Source organism: Corapipo altera, unplaced genomic scaffold (genome assembly GCF_003945725.1).
Source record: "Corapipo altera isolate COAL_440 unplaced genomic scaffold, ASM394572v1 44, whole genome shotgun sequence".
NCBI classification, from domain to species: Eukaryota; Metazoa; Chordata; class Aves; order Passeriformes; family Pipridae; genus Corapipo; species Corapipo altera.
Genome location: NW_020884880.1, coordinates 8652383 through 8668792, shown reverse-complemented (window position 1 = coordinate 8668792; position 16410 = coordinate 8652383). Strand labels below are relative to the sequence as shown.

The following is a 16410-nucleotide window of genomic DNA, read 5'->3' as shown; positions in this document are numbered from 1 at the left end:
TTTTTGATTTGAGTCTGAGTAGGCCAGTATCTTACATGTGTGAAATATTTTATGATTGAAGTTTGCTTTCAAGTTTCTAATCTTTACAAAAGTATGTGGTTTTTTTTATTTTCGTTTGTATAGATCAAGCTGAGGAACTTGTAGATACATTCTTTGAGGTTGAAGTTGAAATGGAAAAAGAAGTCTGTCGTGATCTAGTCTGCACTTCTCCCAAAGATGAAGAAGGTCTCTTAATATTATCTTCTGAGTTAATATTTTAATATAGGAGACTAAATTAAAAGACTGACAGTTGCATATGTCATATGAAATATATTAAAATCTTAGCATGTGACTTTCACAGTGAGATTATCTACTATACACATATATTTACTCTAATTTGTACATACTATTGCTATAATTACCATGAAGCCTGTACATATGTAAGTCTTTCTCCTTTCACTGGAATAATTTTAAGATAGAAACATGTTTTCTGGGTGGCAGGGTATGGTTTTGTAGATTCTTACTGCTTTTTGTTAGATGTGCCTTCCTTATCACTACTCTGTAGTCTTCATTAAAAAAAAAATCAGTTAATCCTTTTAGGGAAAGTGTTGAAGGAGGGGGAAAAAAACTCTGTAAATATAAAGTAAGGAAAATATATTAGGGTTTGTTTTTTGGTTTGGTTTTTTTTTTTTTTAATCTTGGAATTTGGCTTTTGTTGTCTTGGTTTTTAGGTAGATCTCTCTCAATTAGGTTAACATCAGTGCTGCTTATATTCCATCTGAAAGGTGCTACTGTGATGCTTGGACTGTAAGATATATATGATTGTATCTTTGAAATTAAAATTAAGGATTTATCTATAGGATTTTATAACATCAGGTAAGATGTGAAATAATATAAAATTATTGTTCTCCCTCTCTAGGATTCCTAAGGGATCTGTGTGAGGTTTTACTGTATATATTGCTACCTCCTGGAGACTTCCAGAACAAGATCATGCGATACTTTGTCAGGGTAAATACAGATTCTAAAACCCATCCCAATTCTTTGGTGTAATGTCAAAAAATTTTAGATCTAATCTGCTACTCTTATTTTCTAAAATTGATCTAATTTAATATTAGGGTATTTTAACTGCAGTAGAGCCTTGATAAGTATTTAGTAGCAGAGAGCAGTTTATGTGAAGTGTTTTTGAAGGTCGTTTTAGCTCTAGCAACATTAGAAAAGCATAATAAAATGGATGTTGCTTTTCTTGAGGTATTAACATTTTGTAATGCTAACTAGAAGAGAATGTGCTATTACCTATTAAATGTTTTGTGTAATTACAGTTTTTTATTTAGTTTCTACACAGTGATTTTTAAATTGTTGCAGATATATTAGCATTATGAATAAATGTATGAAATGATTTATTGTCCTTTGTTTTTCAGGAAATCCTCTCCCGAGGAATTCTTCTTCCATTAATAAACCAGCTCAGTGATCCTGATTATATTAATCAGTATGTCATATGGATGGTAAGATTTAAAATGTTTAAAATTAATGCTATTTCCAAGATATTTTCATATGAAGTTTTACCTGTATTCCCTTCAATCATGGCAGATAGATGTCTGGTGTAAAAGTTACCAATGGATATATTGGCAGATAGTGAACTTATGGCTGCTATATTAAATTTTATACACCCACACATACACTCACACTCTATCTATATTATCTGCACTCTTCGTTGTGATTGCTTGTCAAAAGTTGCCTTACTTAGGACAAATGTATGACAAAGTGTAAAGTTGACTCCACTGACTGTTTTGTTTGACTGTTTAGGAAATACGGCAGTAACTGTGGAAGTTTTCCCTTGATTGTGTTTTCAGTTTGTCCTTTAGAGCTTAAGAGGCATCAAGAATGAAAAGTAGTAAGATTTAATTTTGTTTTCTGCTAAGGAATTTTGGGGCAATTGTTTTAGCACTATTTGTGGTAACCCTTAATAATATAACTGAATGGAAAGAAATAAAGCCTTTAACTCCCTAGTGCACTTGCAAAAAAGCCCACAAACTTTTAAAAATAGTATTATATAGTAAAGTTAACATAAAGAGAATATTCATGCTTTAATTAACATTACTGATTTTTTGCAAAGCAAGTTAAAAGTTGCTCTTATAGTTTATTATCCCTTAGAGTTCATGAATCAAATTTAATTTTTCTTTCCTCAAGTTCTCTTCATTTTTATTCATGTATTTTAGTCTTATAGTCTACATTCAAATACTATGCTGAAAACACTCTTTCATTTCTAAGTTCTTATGTATGGAATTATGGAATGAAATCAAGTGTATGTGTACAATGTTCCTTCACTCCAGCCTCCTCCATTTCATGTAAAAATTTACACACTGCTATTCTACAGGAACATAGCTTTAGTAAGAAAAAAAATTGCTCATGTGGACCAGACTTTTCAATTTTTGATTCCCCTTTCCTCCTTTGCATGTTCTTTATTTGTAACTTGTCCTTGTTCTTTATTTACTGAGCACTGCCCCTGGCTGCATCCAGAGATAGAATTATGAGTTTTTTATAAAGCTTTCTATTACCATGGCCATATCCCAAATATTAATTTTCAAAATTACTTTTTGAGATGAGGAAGTGAATGTGCTGGGGGAAAGATAAGGAAAAATAAATGCTTTCAAAAATTTAATACAAGTCTTATGAAATGAAGATTGTTGCAAAAATTAAGGTCAGAAGTAGAGATGACTGAAATAAATCCTGGTTCCTTTTGGAACCTTTGATGTAAAATCAGATTTGAATAAAAAAATCAGTTTTTGAAAAAGAGAAGCTTAATTCCAGGTTTCTAGGCATACCAAGGTTTGATATTAATTCTCTTGCGATAAAATACAAAGCTTCAATATAAAATTAGAAGTTAATTCCAACTTTTCTCTTCACTGTGAAATTCACATTTTTACAAAATGTTTGAAGTTCAAGTACTGCTTGTACTATTACTTCTAAAACCAGATTTCTATGGAGATTTTTCCATTAACTTTGATCATTGGTATCCAGTCTTCATTCTCTCTGCTTCGTGCGACTTATGTCAATGCACTTCTGTGGTACAGACCAAGTATTACATTTCCATTTCAAAGTGAGCATTTATAAGAGATGTGGGTGAAGTGACTTTTTTGGACTTCAGATAATAAAGACAACATTAGAACTTGACTCTCCACACCTGCATGCACATGCTGTAAAGCTGCGAATCTTCCCCTGGTCTCCATGCTGCATTCACAACACAGTTTCCAGTGATCTTGGCAGCACAGCAGGCTTCCTTCACTCACACAAATTCCTTTGAGTCCCTAGAGCAGGTTCACTCTATGCCAATAATGGTAAAATAGTATGTATTGAAATAGCTTAATAGTATTTGCAAGACTATCTGAATTAGGGATCCTAAGATATTAATTCAGTTATTTTCTTTTTTTTTCCCATGCCTCTGTAGGTTATGATTATATTATAGAATGTTTTAATTCTCTTTGTAATTCTGTATCTTAAGAAGCCGTAATGTTGGGAGCCTGTACACTTGCAGGAGACCTTGGTAAAGCTGAACCTTTGCAGTGGTCTCACCACTTTCTGCCTACTTAGCTAAGGAGATAGGTAATAGCAGAATAAGATTGATTGGGTTTTGGAGAAGATCTTCATTAAGTAGGTTGATGGAGTTTCCATGTGTGTGTGTTTTACTTCTTGAAAAGAGAAAATGATGGTGTGAAATAGGTTTTGACTATGCATGCTTTTTCCTTCTTAGTCAATGTAAAATTTCAGTATCAAAAGGAATGTTTAGAAGCATCAAAGAGCTTTCAAAATGCCACTTTGCAGTGCTGTATCAAAGTAATTCACTTAATGAAAAATCATGTTGTGTGCTTTTAGATCTTTTGCATAACTCACAGTATAACACTTTGTGTTTCAGATTCGTGATTCCAACTGTAACTATGAGGCCTTTATGAATATTATTAAATTAAGTGATAATATAGGAGAGTTGGAAGCAGTGAAAGATAAAGCAAGTGAAGAACTGCAATATCTTCGATCTCTAGATACAGCGGGAGATGGTTAGTGCTGCATTGTTTTGTGAAATATGAAATGCATTTACCAGCATGAGCTCTGAAGAATATTCCAGAAATTTAGAAAATAAAAGCTCTGATGCAGTGTGGTATAAAATATTTTATTTTAAAAATAAATAAATTGCAGATAAAGTGTTAAAACTTAAATTTTCTTAAGTGTTTCGTTGATTGGTGTGTTTGATTGTTTGTTTTAAATATAGGCTATTTGGTTAGGTAAGTGCATTTCTATTAAATTGAAACTGCTTGACTGGTGGTTCTGAATTTCAGTAATGTTTTAGGAATCAATGGGTAGTCAGTTACCTATTAATCTGAAAAAGGGAAGAGAAAAGTATTTTTTGTTCACTTCCATCAATAAGGTATTTAAACTGAAAAAAACCTTCTCTTCGAAGGTGATGTGACTTGTCAGTTTTTGAATAATGTTTTTAGAGTATTTCGGAACAAGTGTTTATTTACTCGCCTGCATTGCTTAATCCTCTTTGTTTTTGCTTTCAGATATCAACACTATAAAAAATCAAATAAACAGTTTATTATATGTTATAAAAGTATGTGATTCAAGAATTCAGAGGTTGCAGTCAGGAAAAGTGAGTGTTCTAAATTTTTTTTTAGTTCCGAAAGAGTGAAGTTGCAAATGACTGACTAGTTGTTCTGTTTACTTGTTCTGTAATTTAAGGCTGACAGAGTTGGTATGTTTGACTTCACTTAGTTTCTTGACTGTCTTAATTGGACCTAGATGTGACTCCAGGATAATGTAATATTACACATATTGACTGCTAAAATGATAAAGGATTCTACAGCTGGACCCAGAAGCGTTACTGTAGTATCAAGAAATGTCATATTGACAGAAGAAAATTGTGGTAATCTGGAGTCCATCAAATGCTGAAATTAATTCTTCTTGTAAATTAATTTTCTGCTGGTGTCACTGTTTGTTAAATTCACCTGTATAGTATTACAAGAACAGTAGTGTTAACGGAGAACTTCTCATGTAGCAGAATAACTATAGCCTGTGTTGAAGACAAATAGTTATGAGAACGTGACTTTATAATCTAGATCTTCACTTATTAGTGATTGTGAAAATAGCTAATCATTGAAAGGCTACTTTATTATCTGTAATTTTTTTTTAATCGCGTTTGCTTTGTGGTAAGTAGAGTTTTAAAAGCTAATTAAAAAAATAAAGCCTATGAACATAATGAACTGTGTCTTACAGGAAATAGATACTGTGAAACTGGCAGCAAACTTTGGAAAACTTTGCACAGTCCCTCTGGACCATATTCTGGTAGACAATGTTGCACTACAATTTTTTATGGGTAAGCGTTAATTTATCTGTTCTATTTATGAAGAGTATGCTAACTCACAGGACCGTATGCTTGGAATTGCTAAATGTCATTAATAAGAATATCCATGTTTGTGGTGATAATCCTTTTAATGCATTACAACAGAGAGGAAACAGTCCAGGAAGTTTGAGAAGTGTGTGGAAGATAACTCCTTAACACAGTTGGTGAGGCAGCCAACCTAGAAAGGTGCCAATCAGAACCTGTTGTTTGCAAACAGAGGACTTGTGGATGATGTGGTAGTTGGAGACTGTCTTGGGCAAAATGATCATGAAATGAACACCCTCAGTCAGTTTGAAGATGACACCGAGTTGGCTGGGAGTGTTGATCTGCTGGAGGGTAGGAAGTCTCTGCAGAGGGATCAGGACAGGCTGGATCAATGGGCCAAGGCCAATTGTATGAGGTTCAACAAGACTAAGTGCTAAGTCCTGCACTTGGGTCACAGCAACCCCACACAGTGCTACGGGCTGGGGGAAAAATGGCTGGAAAGCTGCCCAGCAGAAAAGGACCTGGGAGTGCTGGTCAACAGCTGCTGAACATGAGCCAACAGTGTGCTCAGGTGGCCAAGAAGGCCAGTGGCATCCTGGCCTGTATCAGCAATAGTGTGACCAACAGGACCAGGGCAGTGACCTGTGCTTGGCGCTGATGAGGCTGCACCTCGAATCCTGTGTTCAGTTTTGGAGCTGTCACTACAACAGAGACATTGAGGTGCTGTAGTGTGTCCAGAGAAGGGCAACAGAGCTGGTGAGGGATCTAGAGCACAAATCTTATGAGGAGCAGCTGAGGGAGCTGGAATTGTTTAGCTTTGAAAAAAATGAGACTCGGGGGAGACCTTATCTCTTCATCTTCCTGAAAGGAGAGTGTAGTGAGGTAGTGTTGGTCTCTTCTTCCAAGGAACAAGTGACAGGACAAGAGGAAATGGCCTCCATTTGTGCTAGGGGAGGTTTAGATTGGATATTAGAAAACATTTCTTCACCAAAAGGGCTGTCAAGCACTGGAACAGACTGCCCATGGAGGTGGTGGAGTCACCATCTCTGGAGGTATTTTAAAAACATGTAGATCTCAACTTATTAGTGATTGTGAAAACAATCACTTTTGCAATCTTAGTGGCATGGCTTAGGGTCACATTTTAGGGGTGGACTTGGCAGTGGTAGGTTGATGGTCTTGAACCATAGAGTAGGTCTTTTCCAACCTATTTTATGAACCTGATTTGTTAGAATTCCAGTTTGAACTTCCTCTTTGTATCGTGCTGTACAAGCCTGTTATATACACAGTAATGACGGATTCACTTTTTACATGTGTATTTGAGGATTCAGTGCTTAGTTCCTAGACTTTGCTCTCAGTTTTGTTTACTGATTATCACGAATCTGTATATAGTACTTTTTTTATTGACTCTGTATGACAAGTATTCCAGATGTATAACCAGATCCTGGAGTTCCATGTGTAGTTAATGTCATAGAGAATTTTTATTCTAAGATACACAACAGTAACTACGGTTGTGTGGTGTCTCTTTTCTGTAGATTACATGCAGCAGACTGGTGGCCAAGCACATCTGTTTTTCTGGATGACAGTGGAAGGATACAGGGTTACGGCACAGCAACAGCTGGAGGTACTTCAAAGCCGGCAGAAAGATGGAAAACATCAGACTAATCAGACCAAGGGTCTATTAAGGGCAGCTGCATTTGGAGTTTATGAGCAATATTTATCAGAAAAGGTAGGAATAACTTATTTTTGCATTGTTTGGCATTTATTCTTTGTACAGATACTCCTTCAATAGTTACAGCTAAGTTAATGTGAAATGGTTATGATGTAGCACAAGTTGTTTATGAATTACATGTGAGCTATTGTCTATCTTCTCTCTCTCTCCTTATGTCAAGCAGTAAGAAAATGCCGTCCTCTTTTTTCTTTTCTCCTTTTCCATTTAAAAGGCTCATACTGCCACTGACTATCCTGTCAAATGCTTTGAATGTGTTCCTCAGAAGCTGACTTTCTAGAATAGACAAACCAGAGACAATGTGAAGACAGAGTAAAAAATACTGTCTCTTTTCATAGGCTGCCCTTTCCCTTCCTTTAACTTTGCCCTCCAACCTTGCCTGTCCCCTTGGAGCCCAGTATTTGTCTAAACTTGGATTAAGATTGGGTTTTCAAATGAAATAACTTCCTGTACCTCTCTACAACTGTCTGTGTAAATTGCTCAAATATCACCATTGGATATCTTCCAATAGGCAGTAATGTATTCTTCTGTGAAAGGAACCACTAGTGTTAACAAAGCATCTTTGTTCTAAATTTGTGTGTGCATAAAAATCACTTCTCACTCAAAAGCTTCCTCAAGAAATTATCCCTCAAATATGTAGTAGCATTCTCTTTCCACATAATTTCTTTTACTTTATTTTTTCACTTCAGTAGTCTATCATCATGGTGGTCTGTGCAGAACTTGCTCTTGAGCTGACTGCTCACCAGTTTGAAGTCAGAAGCCACCTCACACTAGATCTATTCCAAGCTGATAAACTCAGCCTCTCAGCTATGCTATCAAGTAAGCTGTGCTGAGTCTGGTTCAGTGCTGGCTCTCTGTCTCTTACAGAAAATGGGGAAAGTGTGTGAATTTGGGCCCATCTAAAAGAATTCTTGATGGGCAGTGGTTTGAAATCTCATACCAAGGAATGTCTGGATCTCATAGATGATGCTTGCTACTAGCATGCTCGTAGCTTTGATAGAGTCTGCATAAAAAGTTACTATGTTTACAGTAACCTCTCCGGAAATTGGCAGAGTTGAAAAACTGTTAGCCTTTCCTCAGACTTCTCAGGGCTTCATCCATTTACTTTCTTACTGACTTGTTCTTGATTTCTGAATCTAGATCTTTCTGTTCATAAATAAATAAAATCTGTTTTTAAGTCTTAGTAAATCTGGTTTAGATACTGCTTCAAAATAGTATGCATAAATTGGTTTTGAGGCAATTCTTAGTGTTTAATCTTGAGACTTCTAAGTTTAGATACACACTCTTAAGTTAATTTGGGGGGGAGAATGGGATCTGACTCCTGTTGTATGTTCTACAGAGTTAATAGAGATATTCATCCAGAAGAAATTTCATTAACTTTAAAGAATTGCAGCATTGGATTGGGGTTTTTTTGGTGAAAATAGAACTTTCTTATTTTTATGCTGCAAAAGTTGATTTAGATCTCTATGACAGGCATCTCCGAGAGTTAATATTGATGACAACTTAGTAGCAAAACTTGCAGAAACACTGAACCATGAGGATCCAACACCTGAAATCTTTGATGACATTCAGAGAAAGGTATACTCTATTCATCCTGTATTTCGTAAGAACTGTTAATGGTATAGAGTATTAGACATCTTTACAGATACTGAAAAAGAAGGAACTCAAATATCTAAAACTCGTGTTAGCATTTTTCTGTTCTGTAAAAATCATACTCGAAACTGTCAACTTGTACTTAGTCCATGGTTTTCAAAGCAATAAACAGAAAGAGTATGAAATTACTTATGAAGCGCAATTTAGAATTATGGTATTTTAATTTGTGTTTATGCACCAATTTAAGAAACATGCCACATGTAGAATAACTAAGAGGTACAGTTTTAGTTCAGTTTCAGCTCTGTTTTTCAAGGGTTGATGTGGTGGTCCCGTATTAAATTCTATATCTCTTTCCAGAAGTTAATTTGACTGGTCTGTTTCTGCAAACCTGCCCAGTGTAGGAGTCAGAAGCAGCAAGTGCTGAAGAAAAAACAGTATTTTTACGACTTGCATACATAGATTTTATCACTCGAGTCTAATATATGTATTTAAAAAGGAAAAGTGAGTCTTAATATTCTCACAGTTACTTCCATACCCAGTCTGAGAGGTTTTTACTTTAGGTCATTGATTTAGTGTTCTCATTCATACTAAAAATTAGTGATTTGAGCTGTAGAACTTAGAATCACACTGTTGTACTTGAGGCCCACATGTAAGACTAATGGAAGCACCTTGTGAAATCTGTATTGTTCAAAGTAGGCTGCAAGGACAATTTGTGCTGAAGAGCATAAATTTCTGGTGTTACAAAAGAAATGAACTTCCTCAGAACTGCATGAATTATTTTTTTTTTTCATTCTTACCAGGTGATAGCACTTGAACAGTGTTCCATGAAAAAAAACATAATTAAAATATTCTAGACTTGACATGAGTATCCAAACATTATGAAATAATTTCTGCTATGTATAGATACATGTATATGTGTATATGTATATATACTACACAGGCTATGTAGTTACATTTTTTGAAGTGATGTTATTAAATCTTTTTGAGCGGGGTAGTACCATATTGACTAAAACTGGCAGTTGTCAGGAAGGTAGCATATGGTGTTTTCCTGCCCATCCGTTCCCTCTTCTCCCCTCTTGCCCTGAGTGTTTACAGGTCTACCTTTATAGTTTATCAACAAAGATGGACTCAGAGATAACCTGTTATGAAATGGATAAAGACCAAATATGTTTATGGTGCAATTGGAAGGGTTAAGAGGAGAGGATGGAAGCATTTACAGCTATTGTGCTACTTCCCTTCCTATGTGTGCGTCTCACTAGTGAGATATTTTCCGAGACTCTTATACTTCTGGCACAATTAGCTCTCATAACTTTTCCATTAAGAGCAATGGAAAAGTCAGAGACACATATGCACAGATACATGTTCGAGTAGAATTTATGAAAAGTAGTCCGATTAATTAAAAAATGTTAAAAGCGTTTCTGAAGGTGGCATTTTTGTTTCAATAAGGTGTACGAGTTGATGCTGCGAGATGAAAGGTTCTACCCCTCATTCAAACAGAATGTGTTGTATGTGCGTATGTTGGCTGAGCTGGATATGCTGAAGGATCCTAGTTTCAGAGGATCAGATGATGGTGAAGGAGGTGAGCTCTATATCTGTCAGGGCTATTTCCTGGGACTGTTCTTTTCTCTGCTTTAAAATGAAAACAAGAAAATTATCCACACTGTTTTTAAGAAATTAAGTTGTTCCCGTGGTGTCTCTGATATTTAAATTAATGTTGTGCTTTTTTGCATAAATTGTTTTGAGTCTCAAATAGAGCTTTCTCTGTAGTAAGTTTATTAATCTCATGTAAAGTTTTGTCAGGTCTTAGTAACAAGTGTGTCACTAAACTAAATATGCAACTCTTCCATTCTATTTTTTTATTACAAAATATTTCGGACTTTTCAATATGTTGGGTTGTTTTAATATATAACTGTACTCTTCCTCTGGAAATAGAAATTGAAAGTATGTAGGAGATGTGGCTTTTTAAAGAAAATAAAATCATTGTTCTTGTAACTGAAGTACAAATCCAATGGAAATTGTTTTAACTATGAAACTCACTCCTTAATGAAACAATGTCATTTGGAGATACAAACTTTAAAAAATGTTACCTGGAGTATTTATTTAGTATCTATACCTTTATAATCTTGCATTTCTGTAGGTATCTTTATTGGAAACTTGAAACACTTGTATGTTGGGTGCAACATTTTACCCAGTACCACAGTTTTCCTTTATTTTCCATAATGTTTTGTCCATGCATTTTTATTTGTGTGTGGCCCTACAACAGGGAAAAAGCTTCTAACCTGTTTTTTCCTTTCCTGTTCCTCATTGCTCCCAGAATCTTTTAACGGGTCTCCTACTAGCAGCATAAATCTGGTAAGTGCTTGGATTTTTTGAACTTTTTTTTTCTCGTCAACAGCACAGAAAATGTTATAAAATAGTTTAACTTATGTACATTAGAGGTTTTACTTCACTGCAGTTTAATTTCTGAGAAAGTTCTTGAATCAAATTGAAAGACGCAAGTTCTTAATTCCTCTGTAAGATAAAACTGTCCCTTTTTTTACTTTATGATGTTTAATGAAATTTTGCAGTGTTTCTCACGGAAACAGTTAATCTATGCAAAGCATACTTTCTTATCCCTGTTTGGTTTTCTTAAATAGAGATAAATTTGAAGTTAGGTGAAAACAAATCCTTTGAAACAGAAATCTCAAAGGATTAAATTCAAATAGACTGTTAAATGAGCCATTTAATTAGATTTTTGTAGGGTGCTGTTTGTTTGGGTTGGTTTTTTTTTTTTTTGCATTAGAACTTGATTTGGAAACATGAAAGTATCTGGAGTTTATTCTGAAAATGTATCTTTGTTTTCTAATCTGACCAATTTCAAGTTCAACTTTTGGTATTTTTTTTAAGTGATTCTTGACTGTGTCAGTTGGTCAGAACTTTTTCTTTGAATGTACCAAAACTAAAAATCTTATACGGTTATTTAAAAAGAAAAATCATAAAAAATTTTATGTATATCCTATCCTTCCTCTCAGTTGTTTCTTCAGACTATGTGTAGCTGAGCCATAAGGTTCAATTAAGCCAAGGTTCAATTAAGCATATGAGAGTATGTTTTCAAACCCTTTAGTTTTATAAAAATTTACATAAAGATTTACAATCTGCATGCAATTTCCTGGCTTATGTGATTCATAGGCTCTTGTAGTTCATTCTTGGAAAATGCTGTAGCTCCTTTGGAGTTCCACTGCATTGATTAGATCATGCTTACATGCAGAGGAATAAGAGTGTATTTTTTAAAGGAATACACTTAACATTAATGTAAATGTGTTTCCGTGTGGAGTTTATTTCTTTGTGGGGTTTAGTTTTTTGTGTTCTTTGGAGTCTTTGTTGTTTTGATTTGTTTGTTTGTTTGTTTTAATTTAAACTGGGATTTTTTTTCCTACTATTTTCCTCTTGCTTATGTTTTGAAATGCAAAAAGAAAAGGGGAGTTCATTAGCTGGTACAATAATAGCTGATACAATTTATGCAAACTCCTGGTAGATGCAGAAGAAAACTTAATTTGGCCATATTTTTTATAAATTTGCATACAATTCTGGTAACATTTCACAAGAGAGTCTTTTAATTGACTGATCTCTTAAAAAGATCTTTCAGATATCTCTTAGGTACTTTTTCTAATAATGTTCTGATCTATCAGAGTTATATTTTATCGATGGGGATTTGTCATTGTGGTGGTTTATCTAGCTAGTAGTTATCTGCTGCTTAGTTTCATGGGACTTTCTCAGCTAGGCTAGAAAGTCTTAAAGCCTTTATCAAGCACTGTTGCAATACAAATAGGTATTTGCATGCGACACTTCCAAGTCTTGTTTTTTGTTTCTGTTGTGAAAAGGGTATTTATAGAATACTACATCTATTATTTTTATTAAGAGTGAAGAACATTCTAGCAGCAGTGCATAATAAATTTCTATTTATGCAGAACTACTTTTGCTTTTCTGTAGTCTATATTGTTCAGGGTCTTCAGTGCTTTTACAGGTGCTTGAATAGTGGTAGATTAGTTTTTCCTGGCTGAATTCCATGTCAAGAGTAAATTTCTGTACACATAGTTTAGCTCCCTTGTGTTAGTCTGTTACATGAAGAAAAATAGACCTTGGAGAGGTTACTTCAAAGGTCAGGGAATTTCTGTACTTGTAGCTAATGACAATGTATTAAATAAGATTGAGTTGTGATGTGATATTTTTGGGTTTTTAATTAACTTGTGTTCCTGTGAATGTACCTAATGGCAAAGATATTAGATCATATTAAATGTCTGTGTGTTGTGTTATCTGTTCAGGTTTCAACCTTTTCATTTGCTTGTATTAATTGTTGCTGTACAGGGCCTTGCCACAGCAGTCAAGTGTTTCCTAAAGTTTCTATTATAAAATACCTCACCTGCAGTTTCTACTTTCACTGGAAGAATTTGGAAGAGAGGCTTAAAACAGTTTTGAGGAAAAGTTATTTTACAAAGATATCTTAATTTCTGCCTCTTAATTTGGCACATTAGTCTACTGTATTAAACCAGTAGGGCACATTTTGAGGGTATGTAACCACTGTAATATTTATAGACTCTTGCAGATTTCCTCTAAATGGATCCATAGTGGGAGCTTTACATATTGTTTTTACATTAAGTAAACAGAAGGAGTTACACAGGTGTTACCTCTCAAAGACCTTGAAGAGCAGAAATGGCTGTGTTGAACTTCTGGCACTCATTACCATATGTCAGCTTGAACCCCATTCAGTTATCACAAAGAAAACTGAACTTGAGTGACAATAAGGAGAAGCAGGAAATCAAGAAGTAATGATGCTTTTTAAAAAAATATAACACTACCTTAATGTTGGTATTTTGTAGCATAGAAAATATTTGAGCAGTTGACTGTTACTTGACTTCTTTTATAGCATCCTTTCCATCTTACTGTTTATCAAATCCTAGAGCTTTCAGAATGTCAAACACTTATCCAAGCTTCCACAAATGCTTGCTGTTTGCCAGTTTCAGGTGATGCTCTGCTCCTAAATTTGGACACTACAGTATAGTGCACCTCACCTTACAGCATCGTTGCTGTCCAAGGGTGACTCACTTGAGAATGGACTAGGTTGGAGAAGCTCTAGTCCTATGTCCAACAATAGCCAGCAAGGGTAAAGATTAAAGGAACAGGCCACTTATGGTGATACTTTACCAGAATATTCTCCAGTATCCAGTAACTTATAGATTTGGGAATTCTTGAGGTAACATGGTGTCTGCTATCAGAGTAGTTTTGCATGAATTCATCTGTTCTACCATTCAACAGACATAAACTTTTAGCACAGTAGCATGCAGTGGCAAAACAGATTTCCCAAATAAACTTTTTTTTCTTCTACCTTTACTCAGTCTGGGACTTCAGTAGTGAAAGTCTACAAGGTGAATGATACCCAGGAGAGTCTTTACTGCAATATGTATTAAAGCATAGTTTCTGTGTTCAGACCCTTTTAGTTTTAATTAAATTCAGTATCTAGACTTTATTACAGAAATGTTACATACCTTACCTTCCATAGTGAGGGCTTAGGCAGAGGCTGATTGAGATGGTTGAGGCAGAGAAGAGCCAGTCCCTGCAGAGACCTAGAGGAGGAAGGAGTGGAGTATTGTGTTGGGATATTGTGGAGTTGATAAAGATTCAGATGTAGAAGGGGCAAGAACAGAGTCTTTAAATAATTTGTGTTTTTAAGTCAAACCTATCTTTTAATTGTAATTACATAGATTGTTTTATGTTTAAGGAGACAGGAGTTTTGGAAACTGGATTGATGTAGGTTGAGGTTTTAGTTTGACATAGGCATGGCACTGCTACCCTGTAATTCCCATTGTAGGTAACTTTTTGTGGCAAGTCACTGTTAAACTGGCTTGGTTAAATGATAAAAGATAGCAGATAGCTATATTCTTTCTGAATGTGTTTCTTTGGAGAATTTTAGAATTTGAGGGTAAAATATATAAAGTAGCTGGGATCTCAGTGTCTGTGTATTCTATTTAAGCAGCTCCAACTGGTAATGTAAGATTAGGATCACACGTGTAGTGGCCCATTCAACAAACTTGAAGAACTTTATTATGTTAAATCTTAGTAACCAGATATAATAATTTTATTTAATAGCAAAACTTCTCTAAAAGACCCATTGGGCTTTTTTTGATCCCAGCAATTACTGAATATGGAAACGGGGCATTAGCCAACTGAGAATGTACCTGTTCGTTTTTTACAACAGAAAACATTCCTGAGAAGAATGTTTGCTGGATTTTTTACATACAGCAGAGAACCTGTTCAAGTTCTACTGCACTGTAACTTTTATATAGTGTTTTAAATCATTTGAAAGAAAACAGAATGGTATAAAAATAAAATCAAAAGGTCTGTTATCTCCCCAGTTGTTTGGGACGGTTTTTGGGTTTTTTGCTTAATGCTCAGTAAAAGACTATCTGTAGCTATACTTCCATTAGAGTTGAGATATCAAACTAAAGTGGCAAATATGTTTGATCAAATATGAGTGATCACAAAACTGTGTGTGAAAATGATAAGGGAAACGAAGGGCCTTACACTCTGTAAAATAAAGGCTTTGGTAACCAGGCAGTACAAACACTTATTTGCATTGTTACAGTGCATTAATCCATTCTATTAGAGTAGTGAACTGAAAGTTTGAAAATTAAGTAGACTAATCAAACACATCTCAAATTAAACATGTCTCAGATCTAATTTTTTTTACCTGTTTTTTCCTTCTTCCCTTTCTCCCCCACCCTGCAGTCCTTAGATGACCTTTCAAATGTCCCTTCTGATGAGACAGTTCAGCTCCATGCATACATCTCAGATACTGGTAAGTGAATCTGTTGTGATGCCTGCTTACTTGTTTTCCATCATTTATTTTGAGTTTTTTAATATTACAGGCCCTTGAAATCCTAATCCTCTCATTTTTTTTGACCTCATAAAACATTTGAATTCATATTTTCCATTAAGTCCTTGTAAGGGAAATCTTTACAGTATTTGTGCTGTAGGTGATAGACCTAGATAGTATATTTGTACTTAAAAATTGATTTAGTTTTTGTTGTTTATGGTACTAGTATTATTACTACTTCTGTCTCTGGAGAATCATTCATTAAACTTAATATTGAGTAGTATTTATTTTAGCAATTACTTAAAGAAATTCTGGAAACCATCTCTTTCCAGTCATGCAGTTATAATTCTTGACTGTTTACTTCCCTTACTATAATATTTTTCCCCTAATTTTTGTGTTTCCTTATTGACATAGCTTAATTTAAGAAAATTGCTTCAGTCTTTATAGTGGTGGCATTTTTAGTTATCTTTTAAAAAAATCTCAGATAATATTTGCAAATATTTAACTAGAATATTTGCAAATATTCTAGTTAAATGAGGTTGGGTAATTAAATTGTGAATTAAATTAAATTGAGCTTCATATATTTTTTTTTTGGGTAGATTTTACTATCCAATGGACTTTTAAATATGTGTATTTATATAGTGGACACATGAGCTGTAATTCAGAATTCAGAGAATTCAGCTACTCAACATTTTAATTAAACTGTTACTCCAATCCAGTGTGAGAACACTGTGCAGTGCAAGTGTCACTGTGTCATTTAGTCCTTAGAGAAAGAGGAAAATAATGTGAAAGTTAAGAATCACATTTTGCTTTTTTGTTACTGTGGTATGTGATACCTTTTTTGGAGTTAAACTTTGAAGTTTTTATGTTTTGACCTAAGAAAAA

At 34.6% G+C, this 16410-nt stretch overlaps 1 protein-coding gene across 2 annotated transcripts in view; it reads left to right on the top strand.

Moving 5' to 3' along the window:
• The window catches only part of SNX13 (sorting nexin 13), a 67760-nt gene that overhangs the window by 34551 nt on the left and 16799 nt on the right, over positions 1 to 16410 (top strand). For both annotated transcript variants that reach the window (XM_027639148.1, XM_027639147.1), the window contains exons 7-17: positions 124 to 225; positions 899 to 987; positions 1398 to 1481; positions 3890 to 4028; positions 4533 to 4621; positions 5245 to 5344; positions 6889 to 7082; positions 8556 to 8660; positions 10122 to 10254; positions 10990 to 11027; positions 15438 to 15507. In XM_027639148.1, the coding sequence (XP_027494949.1) occupies positions 124 to 225; positions 899 to 987; positions 1398 to 1481; positions 3890 to 4028; positions 4533 to 4621; positions 5245 to 5344; positions 6889 to 7082; positions 8556 to 8660; positions 10122 to 10254; positions 10990 to 11027; positions 15438 to 15507 (1143 nt within the window). The remainder of the gene's footprint in view (positions 1 to 123; positions 226 to 898; positions 988 to 1397; positions 1482 to 3889; positions 4029 to 4532; positions 4622 to 5244; positions 5345 to 6888; positions 7083 to 8555; positions 8661 to 10121; positions 10255 to 10989; positions 11028 to 15437; positions 15508 to 16410) is intronic.